This window comes from Neopelma chrysocephalum, unplaced genomic scaffold, assembly GCF_003984885.1.
Source record: "Neopelma chrysocephalum unplaced genomic scaffold, ASM398488v2 Primary Assembly neopelma1_119, whole genome shotgun sequence".
Taxonomy (NCBI): Eukaryota; Metazoa; Chordata; class Aves; order Passeriformes; family Pipridae; genus Neopelma; species Neopelma chrysocephalum.
Genome location: NW_020897781.1, coordinates 188,367 through 214,633, shown reverse-complemented (window position 1 = coordinate 214,633; position 26,267 = coordinate 188,367). Strand labels below are relative to the sequence as shown.

Below are 26,267 nucleotides of genomic sequence, written 5' to 3'. Positions count from 1 at the left end.
CCGTATTGCTCCATGGGATGGGGAGTTGTCCAGGTGTGTGCAGGACCAGAGTCAGGAGCCGACTAAGAGATCTTCTCCCCTCCACCTCACACATCTCTGAGCACACCCGGCAGCACCCGGCACTGATGGCCCCTCTCCTCCCAACCACCAGGACTGGCATGGAATTGGCTGAGGGGCTGTACAGTCAGCTGGAGGAAGAGCTTCACGACCTGGTGTCCCAATCCAACAGCTGCCTGGAGCGCCTGGAGTTCCTCCGAAAGGTCCGGGAGCTCGAGACCGAGTTTAGCAAGGTGAGCTGGGCGTTCCTGGAGTGCTGCAAGTTGTAGTTGTCCTCTCTGGTGTTCCGTGGCTGAGTGTTCTGGGCACGTTTCCTTTGTTTCCGATGATGACGGAAGCCTGGAAAATAGCAGGATAGCCTGAGCTTTGATGTTTATTATGAGTGACTGTGCGTGATTGTGCCTGGGCTGGGATGCCCGGGCAGGAAGGGGAGGTGCTGTGGCCACACTGCTGCCGTGGCCAGTCCTGCCTGACCCCCTGACCCCTGTCCCACTCTCTCACAGCTCGGGTGCTGGCTGGACGGGGAGGCGGCAGCGCGGCTGCAGGAGATGGGCACTGAGGAGTGGAGCCCCGACAGCTGCCAGGGCTCTGCCAAGCACTTCAATGAGTTCCTGGCCCAGGCCATGGTACGCTTGGAGGGGCTTTTCCATAACACATGTTCCCTGGGTTTGGAATGAGGCTTCTGGGCAGAACTGAGTGTCTCTGTGCTGTCGGGTCACACTGAAGTTGTCAAGCCGCAGTTGTCAAGCCCAACACTGCAGGGATTCTAGGCAGCCCTGCTCCAGTGAGGGGGTGGCTGCACTATTCCTTGGTGTGTGGTAGGCTGGGACTGCTGTCCCCAGTCCCTGCTGTACTCCATCCATGCAGCTCCTTTGTCCTGCAGAGCCTGGGCATCCATCAGACAACAAATAACATGGTGATGAGGATCTGTTCTTCCCACTCCCCTGGGTGTGGAGGCCCTTTAGTCGCACACACTGCAGGGAGAACAAGGCACAGTGATCCCACTTGGGACAGGATGTGCATTTAATGCATTTTGAGCCAAGCCAGGGCAGAGCAGAGGTTTGGAGAATCTCTGTTCCCTTGGTTTCTTCTCACTTGCCCAGAAGTGTTTCCCATCCAGCTGTGATGGTGATGCTGAGTGCTGACCTGCAGCGCCTCACCCTGGACACACCCCCCAGGCCAGCACCATTCCCAAATGTGGAGCTTGTTCCTTCCTACCGTCCCTGCAGGCTCGGTACCAGCACGGCCTGACCCTGTGCCGGGAAGCGGCTGAGGTCCGAGACGCAACATTTCCCGAGGCAGATGCCTTCCAGGTGGCTGCAGCCCTTTTCCAGACGAAGCTGATGAGCTTCTCCAAGCAGCTGGAGCGGCGGCAGGCAGAATGGGAGCTGCTGCAGGAGCTCGCCCGGTTCTCCAACAAGGTGGGTGCAGGGGGTCTTCCCCTGCAGGAGCTGGTGCTGCTGGCGGCAGCAAAACCAGCTGCTCTCACCTCCTGTTGTAGGTCACAGGGCTGAAGCTGGACTGCCAGCAGTGCTTGGCCCGGGTGCAGCACGGGGAGGGCCAGGCACTGCGGTGCCTGCAGAGATCCTTCCAGAAGCTCTCGGTGGAGTTCGGCCTGGAAAAGCTGCAGGAGATGAAAGCTCAGGTGCGCAGGATGCAGAGCAGCCAAGGGCTGGCAGCCTGGACAGAGGCACGGCACAGGTACCAGGAGACCCGGCAGATCCTGGAGGAGATGCTGGCGGAGCTGCAGGAGGCCTGGGGAGTGCAAGCTGACAGGCAGGGAGACTCCTCCAGCCCCCCCAGCCCAGAGACTGCAGCCCCTCGCACAGAAGCCCCCGTCTGCAGAGCAGCCGCCAGCCCCGAGCCAGTAGTGCTGGGGGGCCAGGGGGTGGCAGAGCAGCCAGAGCCCAGCCCTGAGGGGCCAGGACAGCCCTGGGCCAACCCTGCTTCTGGCCCCACAGTGGGTGAAAAGCCGAGTTCCCCACAGCCCTGCTGTCAGCTAGGGCCTGAGGGTGCCCGCGCCTCTCACCACCGTGTCTCTGCTGACACCCCCCTGCCCAAACCCGAGAGTGGAGCCAGCCTGGGAGCAGCAGGACACCTCGCCCCGGAGCGCAGCCACCCCCCTCGGAGGCGTCCCTTCACGCTGCCTCCCTGGATGCGCTTTCCAGGTGCTGACCAGGCATGTCCCATTGCTGTGCCCCACGGGACTGCCTCGGATCCCAGCACACCTGGCCCACCACCGGGGCCACGGGCAGAAGCTGCCCAGTACTTTCAGGTTTCCAGCCAGAGCAGTTTCTCCTCCGAGGACTCAGACTCACAAAACTCCGTGGAAGAATCCCCAGCAGTGAGCTTGGCTTTGCCCCAGGATCTTCAGAGTCCCAGACCACCCTGCCCCTCCGAAAAGCCCCCTCAGATTGTTTACCTGGAGAACCACCACACTGAGAGTCTAGCTAAAGCAAATGCCAAGTAACCAGTCCCTCCAGTTGAGGCTCTTCCTGTCCAGCTGTGGAAGTATCAATCACCAACTGGATGGGACTTCCCATGTTTAGAAGTGGGATGCTGGGGACTCTTACCCAACCTTCAGTCACAGAATCTTTGGTTCCCTGTCCTTAGTGCTCTCCCTGCCGTGGATTGGCAGTAACCCCATCACCAGCTCGTGAGATTTGTTAATAATCTACCAGGCATGTAGCAATCTTCCCATAAAGTGCCTTTATCCTTACCAGTGCCAGCCTCATCTTGGGCAGCAGGGAAGGTTCCCACAGTCAGCAGCTGTGCCTGGAACATCCCAGGGGAGCCCAGACCTGTGCCAAGGCGCTCCTGCCATTGACTGTGCTCCCCACTCCTCCAGGTGGTTTTACCATCCCCTGCACCAGCTGATCCCCATCGATGGGCCTTGTGTTTGTGTGCTCATTAACATGGGACTAATGCCATTAACATTAATAAACCTGAAGAGAAATACCTGGGGTGGTCCTCATAGAGCAGAGCAAGAAGTCATGTCCTGCTGAGAGCCAGGTGCTGGGCTGCTCACCTGGGCTCCAGCTGCTCCCACCACCCCAGCCCAGTGCCCACAGGCAGCCAGTGCCACCATGAAGGCCCCCTGTGCCCCCTCACACGGGTTGCACCCACAGCCTGGCTCTCCTGCTTGCCACCAGCACCCTATTCCTGCCCAAAGGACCCTTTTGTAAGGGTTAAGTGCCTCAATCTCTGATTCCCCCTCCCAGTACATGGAGGATGGTGTCATCCTGCCCGGCCTCCCCACTCTGTTTTGGGAGTGCACTGTCCTGGAGCCTTGGGGACCCATTCGAGCTGGGTGCAACCTTGCTGATCCCAGTCCAAATCAGCCTGGGGTCCCCAGAGATCCCATCCCCATGGGCGCGTCCCCCCCGCCATGCACCGCCTATTTGGGCACCCGGGAGCGGGTGAAGGCAGGCGGGACCCTGGCTGTCGGGGCCAGGAGCTGATCGGCCGCCCCCCCTGGGCAGCGGCAGCATGAGCTAATCAAGAGACATCGGAGGAGAAGCAATCTCTCCCGTGGAGGCTGTTCCAGAAAAACACTCTCCTCCTCCCAGCCCGGTGCGGTCATGGCTCGCGCCCTGCAGGATGCTGCGCCTCGGCAAAGGGCACTCGCCCATCCCAGTCTGGCTGAGCATCACTCATACCCCCCTCAGTCTTGTTTTTGCCAGATCCCGAAGCCGAGCCCCGCTGAGCTCCTCTCTGGAGGCTGCAGCACCGTGCTCCTCCCGTCTGGGTCATTAACGCATCATTAACTATCGGAAGGTCGACCCCAGCCCTGCACTGTCACAGAACTTCCTGCCTCTCACCACTCCTAGTCCTGCCCGCTGTCTGCCCTTTACTTCTTCTTTCAGTTCTTTTGAACTCCATCTTCCCCAGCTCAGCACTGATCTCACTACTGGCACTTCCGTCCCTCCTCCACTGAAATTCTGGTTGCTGAGTCCACCCCATTCCTTTTTGGCTTAAAAGTTATTGTCTTAGAGACCCTGAACATGTCTCCATGTCCTTTCCTGCTGGATGAACCAGCCGGCTTTGTCCCATTCTCCAGTAGTGCCACGTCCTGAATGGCACCAGGGTCACCCAGCCAGGACATTTCAGCTCTTCACGTTAGGACATGTCCCTGGTCCCCATCCCTGTGCTGGCCTTACATGCCCGCTCCCCATCCCCGCACATGTGGCCAGTGCAAGCCATGCCCACCTGGATGGCACCCAGCACATCACAAGAGCCAAAAATCTCTTTTCCCTCCAGCATCACTCTAAGCCATGCCTGACAGTTCCCTCACTTGATTTTCTGCTCTGCTGAGAGCTGATCTGCTGCACCACCCCCCCCTCTTACAGTTTTTAGGTGGGGGGAATAGCACTTCCCAGTGAGAAACTGAATCATTCTTCAAACCAGATGGAATTATGATTCTTCTGAATAAAGCAAACAATGGCTTTCCTGTTGGTTTTTTTTTTGCAAAAGTCAAATAAAAAAGGATATTTTGCAAGTCCTGTGATTAATTGATAACACAACGGGGAATTTCCGGCCCCTGGCTGGAGGGTGAATCGTTTCCATTGAAGAGCCCTGTGCATTGGCTGCCCTCAGCCCCCACAGCTGGCTGGGCACAGCTGGATTCTGCCTACCAAGAAGTGTTTTGCAACATTCTGCAAAAATTTTCTTATCTCTGCTGATCCTTCAGCACATGATTTACGACTCCAAGTTTGACCAATTAAACCATAACCTTTCCAGAAAGGCAAGTACAGGAGTTAATCAATGTCTCCTTCCCCTCATGAAATGGCAAAATCATTTGTCAGGGGCTGGCAGGGGTCCAGGCTGGTGGGGGTCCAGCAGTGCTGGGGCTCAGGGCGTTGTGGTCAGCCCAGCCTTGGAGGGGAGCTCCCGCAAGGCCCGGGAAATACTTTTTTCCAAAGGAAAGAAAGTTCATAAATGATGGATGCAGAAGATGAAAAAGACTGGAGAAGGGGAGGGCCCATGAGTCAGGCACAGACCCCAGCCCCAGGGACAACCCTCCTCTTCCCATGGCAGTTCCTGGGGCAACCATCTCCCCATGGCTCCTCGCATGCTGCTCCAGCAGAGCAGCTGGTACCCAGGCTGGAGCCAGGAGCTCCAATCCACTGCACTCTTCTTCCTCCTCCTCCTCCTCCTCCTCACTGCCAGATTCCCATCAAGCCCTTCCCTGCAGACTGCGGGGGCTGGACTGTCACTGGGTTCAACTGAGACGAGACAGAGGGAAGAGGAAGGAAAGAATAGAAAGAGAAAGAGTCACTGGGGCTGCCACACTCCCAGAGAGTGCCACGGATATGCCCTGTCCCAGACAAGGAGGAAACGTGACTGATGGGTGACGAGACAAAGAAGCAGTGACAACAGCACGTGGGACATCCCAAAGCCCCCCATATGGGCCCCCCAGCAGCTCTGGTTGCCAGTGGAGCTGCTGTGGGTCCGTTCCTGTCCAGGCAGCCCCTGGCATCAGGGCTCGGCCTCAAACAGCCATTGGAGTTCGGAAGCACAGGACAGGGATTTGGCCCGTGCCACAGCAGGAATGCCATCATGCCTGGATTTGTCCTCCTGGGTGCCAGCCAGGGCAGCGGTTCTGGTTTCAGGAAATAAATATAAAGGCAGCCCTGGGTGCAGGACGGAGCTGAGCTGTGGCACAAAGCCACCAGCTCTGTCCTGGCTTTGGGAAGTGGCTGTGAGGAGAGATGTCCCCTTCGTTATCCCCTTTGTTATCTGCTCCAGCAGAGCAAACAGAGGTCTCGGCCATCACTGAGCTGAGGTTGCTGGTGCTCTGGGGAGCTGTAGGACTGCTGTAAGAAATGGGAAACCAAAGAAGCCAGCATTACCAGAGGAAAACAGGAAGGCTGAAGGGTAACGCCAAAGGGTCGAACTCCGAGGGCTGGACATAACTCAGCCTGATCTGAGCTGGCCAGGACAAAGCCAACCCAGCTGCTTTCCAAAATCCCAGCTGTGCTGCATCCCGAGGGATGGATGGAAAATAAAAATGTGCCAGTGCTTGCCCAGGGGCTTGGCAGACACCCACCCCTGAGAAGCTGCTGACAGGAGAGTCGGGCACAGGCGACCTTCTGAGCGGGGGCCACGCGTGGCTCACATGTGAGTCCTGGGGGAATCGCCAGCTTCAGGCATGAAATCTGGACCTGTGCACTCACAGAGGAGCACAAACACACTATGCACCAACTGGGGAGCACAGACCCCTCTTGTTTCCCCCTGCAGACCCGTCAGAGCCTGCACACTCTGAAGGTGGGGAGGGATTACCGGGGAGTGGAGCCCTGGGGGAAGAGGCGCCCTGGGGAGGGAGGGCTGGGGGGGTTCCAACAAACTGCTGGGAAATGACAGCCAGAGGCTGGAATTCAGCTCGCACCAGGTACAACCAGATCAGTTTGCAAAACATCGTGTTTGGCTCATGGCTGCACTGGACACAAGCCCATCCTGCAGCACTGCAGCCCACCCATGACCGCTGTGGGACCCTGCTGCAGGGATACTGGCCATGTGGCCATCCTGGGGCCACCAGCAGGGAAAGACTTGGCACAACTGGAGAATCCAACTCCCCAGCACATATCACTGCTGTCCAATACAGGACCCATTTTCCAGGGGCTTTCTGGGGAGCCCTGCAAGGGAAGCCCCCAGCCTTCCTGCCCCCACTGAGCTTGGAGACCAAATGAACCAAGAGACTTTTGAGAGGTTTTTTTTCTTTCTCGTTTCTTTTGAATAAAAACACAGACTCGGCCCAAGAACAAAGATGGTGACATAACAAATTCCTCCTGAACCCCCCCTAGATGTGGGATGGGATGCCTTGCCCCAGGACTCCCCAGAGAAGCTGGTTATCAGCTGCTGGCCTGTCCCTTCAGGCCATGCTGGTCCAGGCTCTGCACTTTTCGGGAACAGCCTCTGGCTCGGCATGTGGTGTGAGCAGTGAGCCAGAGCCTGGGACTGTGTCCGACACTGCTGGAACATCCCTCCCCCTGCCCTGTGAACAGAGGATGCCTCAACCTCACAGGGCTGTGTCTACCCTGTGGCTGCAACATCAGAGCACACCGGGCCTTCCTGCGGGGCCAGGTGGAAAAACAGTCTGCTTTTCCTTAAAAAGCCACTTCTCCTCCCAAAGGAGAGGCTGCCCATTCCCTGCACTGCCTGGCCTGGCAGGCAGCTGCCTAGGGCTGGGAACAAGCCCCCCTTTATGCCGGCTCCAAACCCCTCCATCCCAGGAGCCCCGCGCAGCACCGAGCCCGTCTTGCTCAAGTTGCTGTCTCAGCGCCAGAGCTGCCTGTGGCAACCGAAGTCCCAAACCTGGAGTGATGTCAGCACCAAGCCAGCGGCTCACCTGGCCCAAACTGCCCGTAATGCCATCACCAGCCCCATCCTCCCTCACCCCAGGCTGCGGTGCCCTTACAGACTCTGTCTGTGGTTGCTGCCCGGCGCTTTGGCTCAGCCAACCACAAATGGAGCGGCTACAGGTCTTTTCCCCCCAGCTTGGAAATATTTCTCCATGCTCAGACATCAGAGCTCTGGCATGAGAGGGATAATTGCAGCATCTTCGATGCCAGGATCCCCACCTCCAGCCCCAAATGCTCCAGTCATCATGGGCACAAGACATTGTCTCACCCTTTAACCTTTTCCCAAAGTCACATCCCAGCCCTGCCAGCCCCCTTACAGAGGGGGGACAATGCCGAGCTCTGCACTGAGGAGAACACAGGTTCCCTGGCTTCAAGGAGCTGCAGGATCAGCGACTCTACTGAGGGCTGTGCTTTGGGGAACACCCGGGGCGGGAGGCACCACAGGAGATGGGCAGAGCTGTTGAAGTCGGTTGACGACTTAACAGGGCGACTCAGAGCAGACACTGTCCCTTTTCAGGGGTTGTTTATCTGCCTGCACAAGGGACTGACTCAGGACGTGCGGGCACTGGGGGAGCTGCAGCTGCCCCAGCACACACCCAGGAGAGCAAACAGCGGCTCTGCCTGTGCGGGACGGCACGGCAGGGACCGGCACGCTTTGAAGCTGCTCCAGGGGCGGGACGGGGGCAAGGGAAGTCGCAGTCCTGCACTGAACACCTTGAACAAATGAGGAGTTATTCTGGGCTTCAGCAGTGCAAACACCCTCTTAATGCAACCTTGTCTTAGTAAGGAGAGTAAAAATACCAGCAGTGTGGTGTGGGCAACATTTTCCAGTGCCTGGGCAGACAGATGCCTCTGCGATATGTGGTGGTGAGTGAAGTGGGCACTAAAGCTGAAAACAAGGGAGGTTTCCTCTTGTTGAGGTGCTGCATAGCCCCTAAAGGACAGCCCTGAGTGGACAGACTTAGAGGGATAACCCTGGGGGACAGCCCCAGAACACAGCACTGGGGGACAGCCCCAGGGGACAGCCAGGCACTTGTCTCCTGACACTTCTGCCCGAGGTGCCAGAGCAAGGACAGGCACTGTCAGTTGTTCCTTCTCTGTGCTTGGCCAAGAAGCCAGACGGAAGATAGTCCCAACAGCCTGCCCAGTGCCAGGTCCCCTGGCTTGCCTGGTCCCACACATCCCACACACCCCAACACCCTTCCCTGCAACAAACTGCTCTGCTTCCGAGCCGAGTGAGAAATGGCCATTTCCCGCTGCTCCGCATCCAACAGTGCCCTTGATGTTTGTCACACATTAACTAAAGCAAATGACGCATTCCAACGCTGTGGAGTTCATCCAGAGTTCGCACGAGGTACAGGAGGGAGAGCGGGCCTGTGCAGGCAGAGCCGGACCCGGCACCCCCCAGCACGAGCCCAGACACACTGGCACTTGTCAACATCGGTGGCAGAGGCTCCTCTGTCCAGGAAGCAGCCCTGGAAGCAGGGCCAACTCAGGGCAGGTGAGATGAGCGAAGGTCCCCCTCCACCACCTGCACACCCCCAGCCCGTGCACGCACATGGTAGAGCAGCACATGAATTGTTTCCATTAAAACCAGCTGTCCCGAGCTTTCTCTCAGCAAGGATTTGCTGCTCCCACTCCAACCTCTCTCCCCGCCTCCCTCAAGGATGGTGAAGGAGGAGGGGGGGTCCCCCGGCCATGGCTGCATTGCAGGGCAGTGCTGTTGCAAAACCAGCCATGTGCCTCCAGAGCGGGACACACCAGGAGCCCCCCGCTCATGGGGCTTCTCCTGGTCTCTGCCCTTGGTGTTCTCTGACCGTACCAACTCTGTTGGTACTAAAAACCCCTTTGTAGAGCAGGAGGAGGTGTCTGTCTCATTGCAGACCCTCCCAGCACAGTGCCCCAGCCATGCCCGAGCAGAAAGCATCACCCACTTTTGGGGACCCATTGCCAGGACCACCTCAAGTCTGGGGAGAGCAGTTTCAGCTGCGCCACGTGCTTGGGTGACGGGGCACAATGGGACAGGGCACAACCTGTGTGGGGGCCCTGTGGGGTGATCCTGAGTGCACCAAGTAATGGGCCCCAACCATTTGCAGGACATCACCATCCACAAGAAGGTCCCATCACCCACAGCAGCCCTGGAGTGATGCACCAACCACCAAACCTGGGAGGGGAAGAGGGTGAGGGGACTGGGGGAGCAGGAGGGTACCTGTCAGGCTGAGGAGGGTTCCCAATGTGCAGATGCCTCCAGTGCAGGGGCTGCAGTGTCCCACACCAGTCCAAGGGCCAAACAAGGAGGGTCAGTGCAGGGGTGTCCCAGGAACACCCCCCATCCTGGCTCCTGGCCTTTGGCACCTTAACTCACATAAAGGAAAACCAGTAACTGAACAAAGTCACTTCCAGAGGTCCAGAAACTTCTCAAGACCTTGTTCATAACAAGCCATGCTCAGGTACGGGTGCACTCTCAAACTCCAAGAGCCCATGGAGATGTGGGGTCTCAGCCCTCTGCCCCTGATAGGTGGTTTCTAGTGTGTTGGCTGAACCCCGGGACACACAGGGAGGGCCAGGCCAGGCCAAGCAGCCCCAGGCAGTACCACTGGCAAGATAACGGGGCAGGGAGCCCCAGGCAGGAGAGGGATGGCCAGTGCATGGGGCAGGGACTGCCAGGGAATGTGCCGGTCACTGCCACATGCACACTCACATCCCAGAGCTCTGTTTCCAACATATCTGCTGTCCAGCAGCAAAGTTTTCAACCCATTTTCCCTCCAGACTCCATCTCTCAGGGATGCAGTTGCGGAAAGGGGATGCAATTCCCGACAGAGGCATCCCACCAGGACCAGCCAGGGTGGAGATGGGGCCAGAGCAGGGAGAGAACTTTATAAGGAGAAAACATTCCCGAGTCCTGGCACCTCACTGGGAGCCAGCCGGCCCCTCTCCGCCCCCTTGTTCTCCCCTCCTCTTGATCGGCAGCGGGGCCGGCTCTATCCTGGGGGCTGTGGGGTCCCGGGGGACTCCGAGGGGGCCAGCCCGGGGGGCTCCGGGGCCAGCGGCTTTTCCCCCCCTCCCTTTTTTTTTTTTTTCTGGAGTGGTTATTTTCAATAGGTGGGACCTAAAACCGCCGCGTTTCCTGGAAACTTTGTTTTCCCTTTCTTCCCTCCGCCGGCCCGGCCGCGCGGGGGGGCGCGGGGGGCGGGCGGGATAAATGGGACGGGCAGTGGGGCCGGTCGGCGGGTGCTGAGGGGCAGCTCTGCCGGCGTCGGGACCAGGACAAGGAGCGGCACCAGCAGCACTGCGGGTGGGACAGGACAGGTCCCGGGACCGAGGCGAGCACCGGCGGCAGCGGCACCGGCAGCACCCGCACCCCCCGCGCCGGCACCATGGCCGAAGGTAGGGCCGTGGGACGATCCCCCCGCACGTGTCGGGATCGCTCCCGCTCCGCGGGAAGTCCCGACCGGCCGCGCCCCCTCCGCTCCGACCGGCGCTCGGTGCAGGAGCCGGTCCCTGACCCTCCGACAAAGTCAAGGGCGATGGGGAACGGGAAAGACTAAAGCGGGGCGATGGCAATAAGCCCAGCGGGGTCCGTGCGGGGTCCGCGCGGGTCTGCGCCGTTCCCTCCCTCTCGACTTTCCGCTGGCCCGGGTGACGCCAGTACCCGTAGGAGTGAAGTTTGGTGCTATTTAAAGCTTTGCCGGGAAAGGAAAGTTGACAGCTGGGCCAGGAGCGTGTGCCCACGTCCTGACAGGGTTAGGGGATTTCTGGAGGCTTAGGCATAAATAAAGCTTCCAGTCTTCGGGAATCCTTCACGCGTGGCCCTTCAGGACGGAGAGAGCCCCCGCCTTCCACAGAGCTGCCCCCAGAGTCCCAGGAAATGGGGCCGTGTGATACTCACGGGCACGGGGCCCTCTGGGTGAGACGGCATCACTGTGCCCTGCTGTTCCACAGTGCCGCAGGCTGTCCTGGTTCCCGGCACCACCACAGCAATACCAACACACTGGGCAGCTCCTGCTCCTGGGTGCCTGGAACCCCCCTTCTGCTTGCAGCACCGCAGCCCCCTCCCTGCACGTCTCTTGGCACCCATCGGTTTGGGGTAGAGGCACCTGTGCTTTGAGAAATCTGCTTTTTGCTAAATGTGCTGAGGATAATAACCCTGGGGTGACTGGGACAAGGAGGAGTCCTGGTTCTGCTCTCTGAACACACTTATTCACAATGACTTTAGGTCCATGTCAGTGAGGTTCCACTCGTGTGGTCCGTGTGCTGTAGCACAGAGCTGTGCTGCTCACAGAGGGGGAGGCAGTGAGGGAAAGGACCTCTCTGTGCTCTATCCACACTCCAAGGTCTCCATGGACTGGCTGCAGGGACCTTGCCCTTAGTTATGGACAGTCCCAGCAGCTCTAGCAGTGTGGTGGGGATGGTGACAAGCCCACTGCCCTCCACTGGGCACATACTGCAGAGTCCTTTTGTCCAGAGAGCCAGGAGCAGTGCTTTCATTTAGCTCTGGGAACAGCGAACTCGTGGGCAACTGTTACCATTTCGCAGTGGTTCCAGAAGGGCTCTGTGACTACCAGGGAAGGGCATGGCCAGGGAGAGCTGTGGCACGGGGCTGCAAGCTGAGCATCGCCCACTGAGCTACCCCAGGCGGCGCTGAGCTTGGTGTGTGCTCTCCTGCATGGAATGTTTTTGCTTATTCTGGTGATTAATGCGTCACTGCAGAGCAGTCAGGGGTCACTGGCCTCCAGCGATGATGAGCGATATCTCATCGCTCCCGAGCGGCGCCCAGGGCGGCGGGGACATGGCCCTGCATGGGCTGGGATCAGAGCAGAGCAGCATCTGGGGCATCACACACCTCTGTCACTGAACTTACACTTGCTCTCACCAATTTGTCAGCGCTAACAGCACAGTAAAGCTGCTGGAGGCCAGGCTGAGGCACAGGAACATCCCAGGCATTCCTGGGCTCAGCAGCGTGTGATTGGGATGGGGGCACACAGACAGCAGCCCCAGTGACAGCCCCTCTGAGTGCAGAGCTGAGCATTGGGCTTTGCTCCCATGTTGGGTGCCCTGAGCCATGGGCCTGGCACAGCTCTGGCAGCACAGGATGCCCCTCCTCCATGGTGATAGCAGGGAGGCAGCTCCATGACACACAAACACAGCACAAAGCCGGGTCAGGAAGACAGAACGTTGCTGTGAGCTCGGCTGCCAAAGCTGTGCCCCTCTTGCAGCACACGATGCAAGCCCAGCCTGCAGAGCCCTCCTGGAAGGAGCTCAGAGCTCAGCACGACCACAGTGCCCAAGGCTGCACCGTGCACGCCGGGCAGAACAGGGCAGTGCGGGCAGGGGAGGCTCAGATCCCTCTCCAAAGTGCCAACCCGGGGCTCAGGGTGGTCTATGGCCCCCAGGGGCTGTGTGTCGTGGCTCAGCTGGTGCCAGGGTCAGAGCTGTACATGCCACTGCCTTCGCAGATCTGGTGCTGGACACGTGGGACCTGCACTTGGAGCGCAATGGGCGGGAGCACCGGACGGCGGACATGGGCTGCAAGCAGCTGGTGGTGCGGCGGGGGCAGCCCTTCACCCTCACCCTGCGCTTCTCGGGCCGGGGCTACGAGGAGGGGGTGGACAAACTCGCCTTCAACGTAGACACAGGTGAGTGCCCCCACATTTGTGCCACGAGGGAGGGCTGTGTAAGGGTAACCACTCTCTGCCCCTGCCCCAGGGCACCCCTGTGCTCCCACAGGGGCTGTGCCAAGGGGGCCTAACTCATCTCATGCAGTCCCTGTCCTAGAAACTCATCTCCTTAATGGGAGTGGAAGGGAAGCAATAAAGAAATAAAGGGCCACCACCACCTGTTCCTCCTCCTGCCATGGCCAAGCCAGACTTGGGGCACACTGGAGCTGCCAGCTCACCTGGAAGTGCCTTGGCTGTGGCTGGGAACCTGCCCAACCCTCTTGCCCCTCTGAGAAACATCAGCAAAGTGAATCTTTTCAGCCAGGGGTATCACAGCAGTTCTGCTGATGGGCTTTACACCCAGCCCTGCTGCCTCTCAGACATTCCCCAGAGAGGGGTTTGCTTGGGAAATGCAAACACTGGAGTAAAAAATGTTCCCATGCAGCAACCCCAGCACAGCCCCCAAGCAAGACCAGGGATGTGGCCACTGCTCCTGCTGCCAGGGCTGGATGCAGCTGCTGGGCAGGGGCTCGGCCCCGCCAGCTCAGAGCAAAGGGAGAGGAAACTCTTTCTCAGGCAAGAGCTATTTTGGGTCTGCAGCGTCCTGCTGAGTCAACCCCACCAGAACTCAAAGTACAACTGCACCCACGTTTCCTTGCAGACTCTCTTCTTTTCTACACCAAAAGCTCTGGTGGCAAACCCAAACCTGGAACACCTCAGCTTCAGCCTAAACCAGCAGCTCCCCCTGTGCCCTGGCAGTCCCACAGGGGCTGCCCACCCACTCCCACCCTCCGGGTTTCTTCAGGCCATGCTACAGCCAGGCAGTCCCAGGGTGGTTTTTCTGGAGGAGCAGTCCCGGGCGCAGCCTCCCTGGCCAAGGCTCAGGCTGGCAGAGGCTCCTCTGGGCTGTAGCCCGATCCCAGCTCTTGAAGAAAGAGGGCAAAGGTGCTTTGGTGCTTGCAGAGGCATGTGGCAGTGCCACCCCACTGGCAATGGCCCTGGCACATTCCTCACCTGGGACCTGCAGCCCTGTCAAGGCAGGGACTGCCAGACCTGTTCCCCCACCCTGGGACAGCAAAGCCACCAAGGCTGTGTGCCACCTCCCACTAGAAGGAGAGGATGAGGAACAGAGTGAGAATAGAGCTGTGTTTTTGTAGCATCCATGTTAGCAGAGCCTGCTCTGCCAGAGCCCAGGGGGATGCTGTGGGCTGTGGAGGCAGGAAGAGAAGGAGGAGGAGGAAGAAGAGGAGGAGGAAGAGGAGGAGGAGGAGGAGGAGGAGGAGGCAGGCTCCCGTGGCTGCCCATCCTACAGCAGCGCCAGGCTGGCCCGTGCCAAAAAGACACTGTGAGCTCAGCCCAGCCTCCCCGGGAGGAGAAACTGTGTCACTCTTATGAGTTCACGAGTATTTTTGGTGACTGGTCTGACACCCTGCCCACACCGTGGGCGAGGGCTGGCAGGGGACCAGCCAGGGCTGTGCTCTGGTGAGGGAGAGTGGATGGCAGTGGCACCACTGCCCTGGCTGCCAGCCAGGGCCAGGGAGCTGCTGGGCCGGGCTGGGTGTCACCGCTCCAGGGAGCAGGTCTGGAGCTGGCTCAGTGCAGGTGGCTTGGCCATGGCTGCACTTGGAAGGGCCAGCAGGGATCACGCTGTCCTGGGCTCGGCATTTTGGCCACTGAGGTCATCTCTAATCCTGGGATGTTTGCAGCAACGCCTGAGGCTGCACACATGGAGTGGGGCTCCCAGTGACAGGGGTCTGGGGTTCGTGGCTGGGCTCTGCCAGCCCACACGCCCTGGGCTGCAGCAGGACCGGGCTGTGCGGGCACAGGGGCTCGGCAGCTCTGCTTGGAGCAGAGGAGGGGGTGCAGCTGAGAGGAGAGACCTGGCCCTGGATTGGGCACCAGGGCAAGCACCCCCTGTGCTCTGCTGGCCCAGGGGTGCCCGTGGAGTGAGTCTGTCCTGCCCCAAACAGTGAGAGACGTGCCTGAGCCCCCCACAGCTGGGCTACCCTGTGTTCCCAGTACCTGAAAAACTACACAATGAATGCTCACTCCCAGGTTGTGCCAGCCAAGGTTCAGGCAGCTGGCACAGAACAGGGGGCTTGAGGCAGGTCTCCTTGGTGCAGCCCCCATGCCAGGAGCTCCCAGGGTCCCCAGAGCACTGAGAGAGCTGACCTGCTCCTTCCTGGCAGGGCCCTGTCCCAGTGAGACATCAGGAACCAGGTCCCACTTTGCCATGACTGACTGCCCGGAGGAGTTGTCCTGGAGCGCCGTGATGCAGCAGCAGGATGGGGAGTCCCTTTCTGTCTCACTCTGCTCCCCTCCCAGCGCCCGCATCGGCCGCTACACCCTGACACTGGAGACCTGCACCGGGTACCAGGGCTCCAGCTACCACATCGGCCACTTCATCCTGCTCTTCAACGCCTGGCATCCAGGTGAGGCTTTACCTTCCTGAGCCCGGGGGTCCCTGGGTTCAGGCAAGCCCAAGGCGCTCCCCAGCGCTGAGGGGCTGCACATCCCCGCAGGTCTCACCTCACTACAGACATCAGGTGCCCCGAGCTCTGCCCTGAGCTCAGGTCTAACCAGACATTCCCACTTTGCTTCCATTTCCACTCAATCCCTGCAGTAAGCTGGGGCCACGAGCTATGTCTCCCACCCCAGGACACACACCTAGTTACCCCTAGTTGTCTCTACTTGCCCCCAGTTGTCCCTAATTGCCCCCATCTGGCCCATCCCCACCCAGGCACCCAGCTGTGGTCTCCAGAGACAGGGATGTCACTCTGTTGGTAAAATTTGGGCGGCTGAACCCAGAGGGGAGGCTCAACTCAGTGCTGCAAGGTTTAACAGCCCTGGGATTTTCCTCTCGTCGCGTCCCTCCCCTGCCCCTGGACCGAGTGGTTTCCTGGATCTCAAATGCTCCATACTGGGTCCACAGAGATAAGGAGCTGTAGGAAGCTCTGCTCAACCTGGGCTGTGCCGAGCACTGGGGATGGACGTCCGGGGTTTCCTTCTGCAAACATTGCCAGTAAATACTGATTTTCACAGCAGTAGCTGCTCTGAGTGAAATGGCTTCGGCTGACCCGCTCCCACTGCTCACTGCTCCCCCGGGGGAGGGAGGGAGGTCTCCCCTCCTGGGAAAAGACCTGACTCCATCAAATAAAAGGGAGGAAAGACAGAGAAATGAGAAAGAATGAAGAGGAAACCGCAAACCCGCTGAAAGTTTCCCATCAGCTCAAATCAAACTGGGCTGAAATTCTTCAGCAGTTTTTTCCAGCCCCTGTTGCCTCATTTCCCACCGGATGCATCCCCAGGGAGGGGTAGCCCTGAGGGGGTCGGGGGGCTGGTGTCATGGGGCAGAGCCCTGTCCCCATCACTTGCTGTCCCCACAGAGGACACGGTTTTCCTCCGTGACGAGAACGAGCGCCGCGAGTATGTGCTGTCCCAGCAGGGGCTCATCTACCAGGGCACCTGCGACTACATCTTCTCCGTCCCCTGGAACTTTGGCCAGGTGAGTGGGCATGGCCCCCCGGGACCCCCGGGACTCCCAGCTGACCCCAGCCTGTGCAGCCCCGGTGCTGCAGGGCACAGGGACTGGTGTCATGTGTGTGCCCCCCCAAACATGCACCCCAAATGCTGTCAGCACCTCAGGGTGCAGATGTGGGTCAGAGAAACTGGAATCTCATTTCTGAGAGGGAACGTGCTGACTTCAAAGCATGGCAGGGCTAGGGGAGGTTTTCCACATGGCTCCTGGGGGCCCCACAGCTACGTGCCCCTAGTCAGGGTGGCCCTGCTGTGCCAAGGAGTCGTTGCCTGATAATGCACTCCCCAGTGCTGTGCTGGGGGTGCTGATAAGGCAGTACCTGCACTGGGGGGGCTCAGCCACCCTCCCTGAGCGAGGGCATGGATCCTGTGGCCCCCACAGGATCCATGCCTCAATTCAAGGAAGGGCTGTGACTCAGCTGTGATGGGAAATAGGTGGTTTTTCACAGAGGTCAGCTCCATGTATGACCCCTGGGCGGCTGCAGGAAGCCAGATCCAGCCCCAGCATGAGGGCGGGAGCTCATCTGTGGGTTGTGCAGGCTGAGTGGGGACGTCACTCAGTGGGTTATGGCCGGGGAGGGGACCCTGGGAATGTGTGACCCCCTGTCCCCAGCAGTTCTGCTTGCAGGGGCATCCTGGTGAGCCAGGGAGGGAGGAGAGAGGTGCCAGAGCCCCTGTGGGGACCTCACATGCCTTTTCTCCCTGCTCTCCACCAGTTCGAGGATGACATCTTATCCATCTGCCTCAACATGCTGGACATAAACCCCAAACACCTGAGGGACCAGAACCGGGATTGCTCCCGCCGCAATGACCCCGTGTACATCGGCAGGGTGGTGAGTGCCATGGTGAGTCTGGGGTGCCCCTGGCAGGGTGTCCCCAGCACCCCACACTCCCTGGGGTGTAAACACCTCCCAGCTACACCTGTGACAGAGGTGGCAGTTGCCACCTCCCCCCCCACTTAGGCCATTTTCCTTCTCTGCAATGTTTCTTCTCCCCTTTACGTCCTTTCCTGTTGTTGCTCCTATATGTGTAAGAGCCTTTTAAGGGGAGAGGAATGGCAGGGGTAGTCACAGACCATCCCATGAGCAGCTTTGGGATAATCACACTCAAATTCCCAGGACAGAGGACTTGTTTCTAAAATTCATCCCTGATGAGCACTGCATCCCAGTGAGCTCTTGCATGGATGCAGGATGCTAATGTGGGCAACAGCGCATGTGAATGGGGCAAAAGCTCTTTCCCTCCCTCCCCAGCCTGCTCATGCCTGTCCATCCATCCATCCATCCATCTATCCATCCTCTCTTCTCCTGCCACAGGTAAACTGTAATGACGAGGACCGGGGGGTGCTGGCGGGGCGGTGGCACGACCCCTACGATGATGGGACGAACCCCATGTCCTGGATTGGGAGTGTGGATATTCTCAAGAGGTGGAAGGATTTTGGGTGCCAGCCAGTCAAGTACGGCCAGTGCTGGGTCTTTGCTGCTGTGGCATGTACTGGTGAGAGCAGATGTCTCTGGTCTCCCCTTCCCCACAGGATGGGGTCACCTGTGTCCCCACCATCTCCCACCCCAGCCCCCTGCCCTCCACCCAGTCCTGGTGCTGTGGCCAGAGGGAAGAGCTGGGGCTGGCTGCAATCAGCCTGCAATGATTCCTTTGCAATTAGCTCTCTGTTATTCTAATTTGTCGGGAAATAGAGGGAAAAAATTATAGAAAAGGGCTCTGGTTTTTCCATCATCTCTGCCTGCCTGGCCAGGCAGCAAGGGAGGGGCAGGGGCAGGATAAGGGGAGGGAAGTGGCCTTAAGGCCAAGTTTGCAATAAAGTCACGAATCCACCGAGATCAAATTAATGTCATGGCCACCGGGGCAGTCAGGCTGGGGAAAAAGAGGCGAAAAATTCCAGGCTGGCTGCTGCTGGGAAACAATCACACATGCTCGTGCAGCTTTGCCTCAAGAAAAAGTGCTGCCTCTGTGCATGCATTGATGTTTCACAGACAGACGAGACCCTTTTTAGAGGAGAGAAATAGGAGAAAACTTAAGTGGATATTCAGTGACTCGCAGAGTTTTATAGCCTTCCTTTGAAGCGCTGTAACTGCCTCCCTGCTCCCCAGGGAGCTCCGTGAGCAGTGAAAGACAGCTGGGAGATGAAATCCGGGGTTCAGCACGGCTGCCCACACTCTCCCTCCAAAGCTCTCGCAGACGCTTTTGTGCCTTTTTTCTGCTGCAATATCAAACCTGTCAGACTGTCAGAGCCGTGTGCCACCCAGCTCGCCCGTGCACAGCAGGTGTGGGAACCAGCCCCTCCCAGGGCATCAGTCCCTGGGCACCCCTTTGCCAGGGAATGGGAAGGGCAGGAGTCATGCAGGACTGGGGATCCACGGGACAGGGACTGTGCAAACCTGAGGCTCTGTGGGATGAGAGTGGTGCAAATCCAGGCCCCTGTCTCACCCTGCCCTACTCCCCACAGTCATGCGGTGCCTGGGAATCCCCACCCGGGTGGTGACCAACTACAACTCAGCCCACGACACAAATGCCAACCTGACCATCGACCGCTACCTCAACGAGAAGGGGGGGCAGGAGCGGCAGTCCTGGGACAAGATCTGGTGAGCAGCAGGGCGGGACCCCAGCCTGCCCATCCCCAGGGCTGCCCCTGCTCTAGAGCCTGGCAGCTGCTGGGGGAGGCTGAGGCTTCTGCATCCTGGCTTCCCTTGCAGGAACTTCCACTGCTGGGTGGAGTCCTGGATGGCCCGTCCAGACCTGGCAGGTGACTACGATGGGTGGCAGGTGCTGGATCCGACACCCCAGGAGAAGAGCGAAGGTACAATGTGCACCACGCTGCATCCGCCTCGTGCTGTGACACGGCAGGGTCACCCCACCACAGCCACCTCTTACCACTGCAGTGGCTGAACCCGGGGGGTGGTGACAGTGGCTCTGCTCCCTGCAGGAGTTTTCTGCTGTGGGCCGGCCCCCGTCAAAGCCATCAAAGAGGGCGACATGCAGCTGAAGTACGACATCCCCTTCATCTTCGCGGAGGTGAACGCCGACGTGGTGTACTGGGTGGTGCAGGGCGACGGGATGGAGAAGCAGAGCATCCAATCCTCAGTGGTGGGGAAGAACATCAGCACCAAGAGCGTGGGAAAGGACAGCCGGGAGGACATCACCCACAACTACAAATATCCGGAGGGTACGGGGAGCTGCAGGGGCAGAGACACCCGGAGGGGGATGTGGCTGTTGGGAAACAACTGCAGCAGGAGGGCTCCAGGGTTCAGGGCAGAACAGCCCGGAGCATGCCCTCCCCATATCCCCGGGAATCACGGGAATTTCGTACACCGCAGGGTCTGAGGAGGAGCGGAGGGTGTTTGCGAAGGCAGAGCACGAGAAGAAGTCCGTCCCAGAGGAGGATGAGGCGCTGCACCTCAAGATCAAGGTGTCAGAGGGTGCAAACAAGGGCTGTGACTTCGATGTCTTTGCCGTCATCAACAACAACACGGATGTGGAACGTGTCTGCAGTGTCAGGCTGTGTGCCCGCACCACCAGCTACAATGGCACCACTGGGCCCCAGTGCGGCCTCACGGACTTGATCGACATTGACCTCGAGCCCCGGTCAGGTAAGGGACCCACTGGTGGAGAGGGGGCTGCTCTGCTGGGTGTGGGGTCAGCAGGATGCCCATATTCAGCTGCTCAGTAGGCAGTACCCCTCGGGGACATCCTCCTTATCTATCTACCACTGTGGATTTTTAATCTTTATGAGAGGATGAGGAAATTGCTCAGGCAGAGGCTGAAAATGCATTTGGAACTGGACAAGCCACTGCCACGCTGAGGGAGCGATCTGGGTGCACCCCCAGGGTGCTCCATGGCACTCGTCTGCATCCCTCCTGCTTTCCCACACACCTCAAGGCTAGGCTGGGCTCCCACTGCAGGGAGAGTGGGAATGGCCCAGGTCAGCCCCAGGCACACAGTCCCAGGTCAGAGGAAGTGGGCGGCACTGGGTTCACTGGCCAGAAGCACTGAAGCTCTCGGTTTCTCGCTGGGTGGGCGCGATGTCCCCCGGCGCTCAGCCACGGAGCTGCCCTGGCACGGCCCCCCGAACTCCCCTCGGCCTTGTCACACATGAACATCATCATCTGCTCGTTAAACACGAGTTTGGGTTTCTGTGAACTTGCCAGAGACCCTTCGGGGCTTGGAAAGGCCACGCATCTGCTGTCCTGGAACAGCCAGATGTTTACCCTGCGCCAAGCCCTGCTCCTCACTGGCCCGTAGCACACGCAGCGCTCGGCGCTCTGCCAGGTGTTGAGCAGCGCTACAGGAATGAGGAATGTGCCGGCTCTCGGCTCTCAACACTGTGCAGGGGAGTGGGACGTGCCCCTGCTCGTGCTGGCAGAGGCACCAGCAGGTACCAGCGCCTGCTCGGAGCCTTTTGCAGGGCTGGATGGGGATGGGGAGGCCACGTGTGCCCACCCTGCTCTAGAGGAGCACTGCTGGCCTTTGGGGTCCTTAACGTTCCTGTCCAAAAGGACGTAATTTTCTCTGAAGCTTTAATTACGAGCTCCTGAAGCTTCTGCCCCCAGCTGCTGTCTCAGAATACAGACCTCAGGATTCCCCAGACTGCATCCATTAGGGCACCCCAGTGCTCTGTGCTGATGTGGGGAGCCAGGCTTGTTCCTCTCCCCCTGGCCTCATTTGATGCTACGGCAGTTTGTGCCCTGCCCCAGGAATGGCAGGCTCCATTTTCCATGGTCACGGCCACTCAGGGGTCCTTGCCAAGGCACCTCTGCAGCTGATTGCCTTCAGCCTCCTTCCCCCTCAGCTCCAGACAGCTCCATCCCCCAAGGACTTTGGGATAAACAACAGCTAAGGGCTGAGTGAAGGCAGCTGCCAGGGAGCCAGGCTGTCTCCTGCTGCCCACATTGGCTGCCAAGACCTGGCAAAGTCCCTCTGGGATCCTGGTGCAGGCACAGTCCTGGGGTCTTGCCCTAGGACATGGCTCCTTCTCCTCCTCACACCCTCAACATCCCTTCTGGCACCTGGGCTTGGAGTCCCAATCCTGCAGGGACCCCAGCTCCCTTATCCTTGCAAGGAGCCTCGAGAAGCTCCTGGGGACCCCAAACCATCCCAGCAGCAGGCAGGTGCCAGCACAGGGCTGGGGGTGCTGTGGGTGCTGACCCTGCTCTGCTTCCCCTTCCAGAGAAGAGGGTGCCCATGCGCATCCTGTACGAGCAGTACAAGGACAACCTGACCCAGGACAACCTCATCAAGGTGGTGGCTCTCCTGACCGATCACCAGACCGGCGACGTCATGGTGGCTGTCAGGGATGTCTATGTTGAGAATCCACCAATCAAGATCAGGGTGAGGGTCCAGTCTCCCATCCCAGGCTGGTTTTGGGGGGCAGGGCTGCATCCCCTGGGACCTGCATCCGTCCCACCAGGCCCAGGGCAGGGGGAGCACCACAGCCCCCGGGAATGGTGGGTGCTGGGGGTCCAACTTCTCCTACTTGCAGATTTTAGGAGAGCCGATGCAGAATCGGAAGCTGGTGGCAGAGATCAGCATGGTGAACCCCCTTGAAGTGCCCCTGAGCAACTGTGTGTTCGTGGTGGAGGGCTCCGGCCTCACCCATGGGCAGCAGGTCAAGCAGCTGTAAGTTTTTCCCTCTTCACCTGGCTGGAATGTTGGGAGTGGGGTGGATTTTTGTGCCTCGAGCCCCCAGGGAGGGTGGTCCTGGGGCACAGCGGGAGCCGGGGCTGTGCTGTTCCCTGTGGACTCAGAGCATCCCTACACCACACCTCGCTGGGGAAGGGGCTCAGCCACCCCACAGGGGTCCCAGGCCCAGGGAGGGTGACAGGGGGCCAGGAGGGTGGCAGGCCCTGCTGACCCCCTGCCCTCCCGCAGTGAGGAGCCGGTGGAGCCAAAGGCAGAGGCCAAGTTCCGTCTGGATCTGATGCCGCACCACTCAGGGCTCCAGAAGCTGATGGTGGACTTTGAGAGCGACCAGCTGAGGGGGGTGAAGGGCTACCGCAACGTCATCATCGCACCCCAGCCCATGTGAGCAGCTGCCGTGGCCCCCCAGAACCCTGCAGAAACCCTGCCTCGCTGGCCCCCCACTCGCTTTAGCCCAAGATGGTCCCAGGGAACCAAAGGACTGCCGGAGCCCAGCCTGACCCCGCTCCAGCGGCAGCGGTGCCACGCTCCTCCCCGGGAGCAGGGACAGGACAAAGGAGCTGCTGGCACTGCGGGGCTCCCGTGGCAGCCGCTCGCTTCACCGCTGCTCCCTCACCCTGTGGGGTGGAAACATCCCTGTCCTGCCTGTCCCCCAGCACTGGGCGCAGCCGGGACCCCAGTGCAGCCCCCTCCTCTTTGCTGTGCTGGCAGCCCCGGCCCCCAGAGCCCATTTCATAGAGGCAGCAGCAGAACGACCCCCTCCAGACCCGACTGCACCCGCCGTCGCAATTCTCTGACTGCAGCTCGGTAGAGAGAGATTGTATACTGTGAGCACAAAGCTGTCTATACACCATATATATATATATACATACAGAACAAACCTATAAATACATACTGCAAATAACCTGCTGCTTGGGTGCAGCCAGGCATTGGCTTCCATAACCGTCCTGGCACTGCAGAGACTGCAGGGAGGGACGGGACGTTACCTTGACATGAACCAACCATGCAAGCACTGAATAAAAATTCTATTTTTCACTTTTAAAGCCAGACTCTTCTTGCACTTCCTCTCCCCACAGCGGCACCCAGCCGCTCCTTGCCCAGTGCACAAGTGGGTGCCCAGCACCCAGTCAGGCTGGGGGGTCATTGCCATGGCTGGCACTGCAGCCCCACATTGGCCACCCCCTCTGCCCCAAGTTGGCCTGGCCTGGTGTTCTTGGGCTGCTCTGCAGCTCAGGGGTCAGGAAGAGGGGTGACCCCAGTGGCTCTCCTGGTCCCATGGCACGACTTGGCAGCATTGATGGCGTGGGGTAAAGGTGCATTCAGCCCCCAAGGCAGCCACCCCACACCTTCCTGGGGCATTTCTCCCATATCAGGAATGGCTCCATGCTGTTACTGTGCACAGAGAACAGGAGAGAGAACCCTGTTTGGTTACCTGTTGATAACCATCCACGGTAATCAAACCAATGGGTTCTGCAGACCCAGGCTCTGGGCAGGGCTGTCCACCCAGGCTGGAGTGGCTGAAGGGGCAGCTGGATCAAGCATGGGGATGCAGGAGGAGAGTGTGGCTTCGTCTCACGCCTGGAACTGGGGTCAAGGCTCCACTGAAGATAAACACTTCCCATGCCAGAACAGTCCTCCAGCCTGCTCCCCACAAAAAGGGTGGGAGCCTTCCTGCTCCTGTAAACAAACACCACAAAAACCATTATAGAACTGGTGGTCTCCGGCTGAGGGTCCCACAGCCCCAGCAGAGAGGATGCACCGGCCCAGGGAGACAGTCTGTGGGACAAGGGGACCCTGCTCACACTGAATGGTCCCAGTCACCCTGACATTCCTGGCATCTCCCATCCCGGCCATGATCCATGGGCAGCTGGGAGCATTTCCCACCCAGGACAGCCTGTCCTCCAGCTTCCCTTTGTGTTTATCTTTAGGATGAGATAAAATCTCCACATGCAGCACTCCAGGCACAGCTGCTGCTCCCACGAGCCAGATTGGGGTTCATGACCAGAACTCCCCACACCCCAGCTCTGCTTCCCCCATGGGAGGCCAAGCTCAGACCCATCTCAGCTCTGTCCCAGCCCCAGCCCCTGCTCCCAAGTGTGGGACTGGAGTGGTCTGGGATGGGCACTGTTGGGCCCAGGCTTCATGCACAGCAGCACGTCATTTAGCCAACAAAACCTTTCAAGACAACCCTCCCAGAGAACCATGTGATCCATCTCCCCTTACCTTGTGGAGCTTTAACCACCCCATCTCCACATCTCAAATGCAATGGGAAAAGGCAGCTGGGGGCTGGGACCCCCATGGGGTGCAGTGGGTCAGAGAGGAAGGATGAGCAGCTCTCCTAGGGGACAGAACGGCCACCCCATGGCCTGGGGACAGGGCAGGAGTTCCAGGAGGGATGGGAATGAGGGTTCACCTGCAGCCAGGGCGAGGCAGTGGGGGCCACAACAGCCCCCAGCCCTGGCAGCACCAACCCCCCAGAGCAGTCCCAAGAGCAAAGGGAGTTCCAAAGAACCCCGAAGGAGTTAATGGCACGAATAAGCACTGCCTTCCCTGTCAGGAACATTCCTCAGCCCAGCGATGATGCACGGCCCCGCTTTAGAGCATTTGTTACCCGGCTCTGCTGAGCCAGGCCTCCAGCTGCTCAGCGCCTGGGTTAAAAATAACCAGCGGCTCCACTGCTTCGGAGCTGGGTCCTGATAAAATAAACATTAGCACAGCTATTCCTGAAGGTCACTCCCATCCATCTGAGCCTCAGCAGAGCAAGGCTGCTCCGACGAGAAACGAGCTCCAAACGCTGCGGTTACGGCTTGGCGACGGGGGTTGGCTCTCAGGTTTGTCCTCCATTATCCACAGAACTGGGGTCAGCTTCCCTGTGCCCATCCTGGATCACTGACATGGTCCTGTGCTGCATCCATCTCCCTGTGCTCATCCCGGGTCACTGATGTGGTCCCACGTTGCATCCATCAGACCCTCCGACACTCTTGCTGCACGAGCAATAAATTATGAATTAAATATTTCCAGCAATCCACCGTGTGGGAGGGTTTGTAATTCAGCACTAGCCCAAGTGCCAAAGCCAGGCGGGAGCATTCACGTGTCAGGGAGGTTACGGATACACCTCGGCTCGCTGGAGATGCTGACTTGCCAAGAACTGACTGTAAACTCATTTTAGACTTGAGGACCTTTAACTTACCTTCATTGATGGATCGAAACTAGAACAAACTCCCATAAATCAGAGCTTCCACAGGAACAAATCTGTGGGATTTCCAAATGCCGCTGCCTCTCCAAAGGTCTCCCTCCTCCCCAACACATGGACACATTTTTACCCTCCTTGAGCCAACAAGACACCTGAGGCACCACCAAACAGTGAGAGAAAGACCCATAAACCCAACACGGCAGGAGGTCCCGCTCTGCCCTTGCAGGAAGCCACTCTCTCTTCCATGGGCCACAGGATGTGCAGGAGACACCATGGAGAGATGCCTCCTCCAGCATGGCCATCCCGTGGAGTTGTAACTCCCAGAGCCTTTCTGTGCCTGCCTGATCCTTTCACGCAGCCTCCCAGGGGAGCAGCCCCTGGCTCATCCCTCCCTGGGGTCCCCATCCTGCACCTCACAGCAGGCTGGGCTGACACACAAACCACTAAGGACTGGTGAGAGCCAGCTGGGTGCTGGCAGCAGAGGGATGTGCTGACAGTCAGCCACTTGTCTCTTCCTAGAAAGAAGAAACAGGACTTAGCTCTTCTCAGAAAGAAGAGACGAGACTTATCTCTTCCCAAGAAGAAGTGACAAGACCCTAAATCTGTTTCTGATTAACTATTAGTTGTTACACAGATTTGCTCTGTCAGCAGCAGCGTGACACTGGGCCACCACGAGCCAGCCAGGCTGCAACCCATCACATCCCTGAGCCAAGGGACATGGATTTGCAAACCCAGAATCCAGCCTTGATGGGCTGTAGAACACCAGCCCCTCAGGCTGCTCTGTGCTCAGGGGGCATTTCTGTGCCCAAAGTG

The 26,267-nt window shown here is 59.1% G+C and overlaps 2 protein-coding genes across 2 annotated transcripts in view; both read left to right on the top strand.

Moving 5' to 3' along the window:
• Window positions 1-3,013, top strand: part of KIAA1755 (KIAA1755 ortholog) — an 11,030-nt gene extending 8,017 nt beyond the window's left edge. Inside the window, exons 11-14 of the mRNA XM_027697433.1 lie at window positions 152-290; window positions 561-683; window positions 1,287-1,478; window positions 1,559-3,013. Coding sequence (XP_027553234.1) covers window positions 152-290; window positions 561-683; window positions 1,287-1,478; window positions 1,559-2,527 — 1,423 coding nt within the window. The 3' untranslated portion in view covers window positions 2,528-3,013. The remainder of the gene's footprint in view (window positions 1-151; window positions 291-560; window positions 684-1,286; window positions 1,479-1,558) is intronic.
• A 7,619-nt stretch (window positions 3,014-10,632) lies between these two features.
• On the top strand, window positions 10,633-23,308 carry TGM2 (transglutaminase 2). Its single transcript, XM_027697434.1, has 13 exons — window positions 10,633-10,805; window positions 12,875-13,054; window positions 15,265-15,507; window positions 16,462-16,580; window positions 17,329-17,457; window positions 17,926-18,106; window positions 19,074-19,209; window positions 19,321-19,424; window positions 19,551-19,790; window positions 19,942-20,214; window positions 21,792-21,952; window positions 22,104-22,240; window positions 22,493-23,308. Exons 1-13 carry the CDS (start codon window positions 10,796-10,798, stop codon window positions 22,647-22,649), a joined length of 2,070 nt encoding a protein of 689 aa, XP_027553235.1. The 5' UTR covers window positions 10,633-10,795; the 3' UTR covers window positions 22,650-23,308.
• Window positions 23,309-26,267: the final 2,959 nt, after the last annotated feature.

Excerpts from the sequence above, each read along its gene's own strand:
- TGM2 (XM_027697434.1), top strand. Across the intron at positions 17,458-17,925 it reads GCAGGGTGGTGAGTGCCATG|GTAAACTGTAATGACGAGGA; the intron begins GTGAGTCTGGGG and ends CTCCTGCCACAG. Across the intron at positions 21,953-22,103 it reads ATCCACCAATCAAGATCAGG|ATTTTAGGAGAGCCGATGCA; the intron begins GTGAGGGTCCAG and ends TCCTACTTGCAG.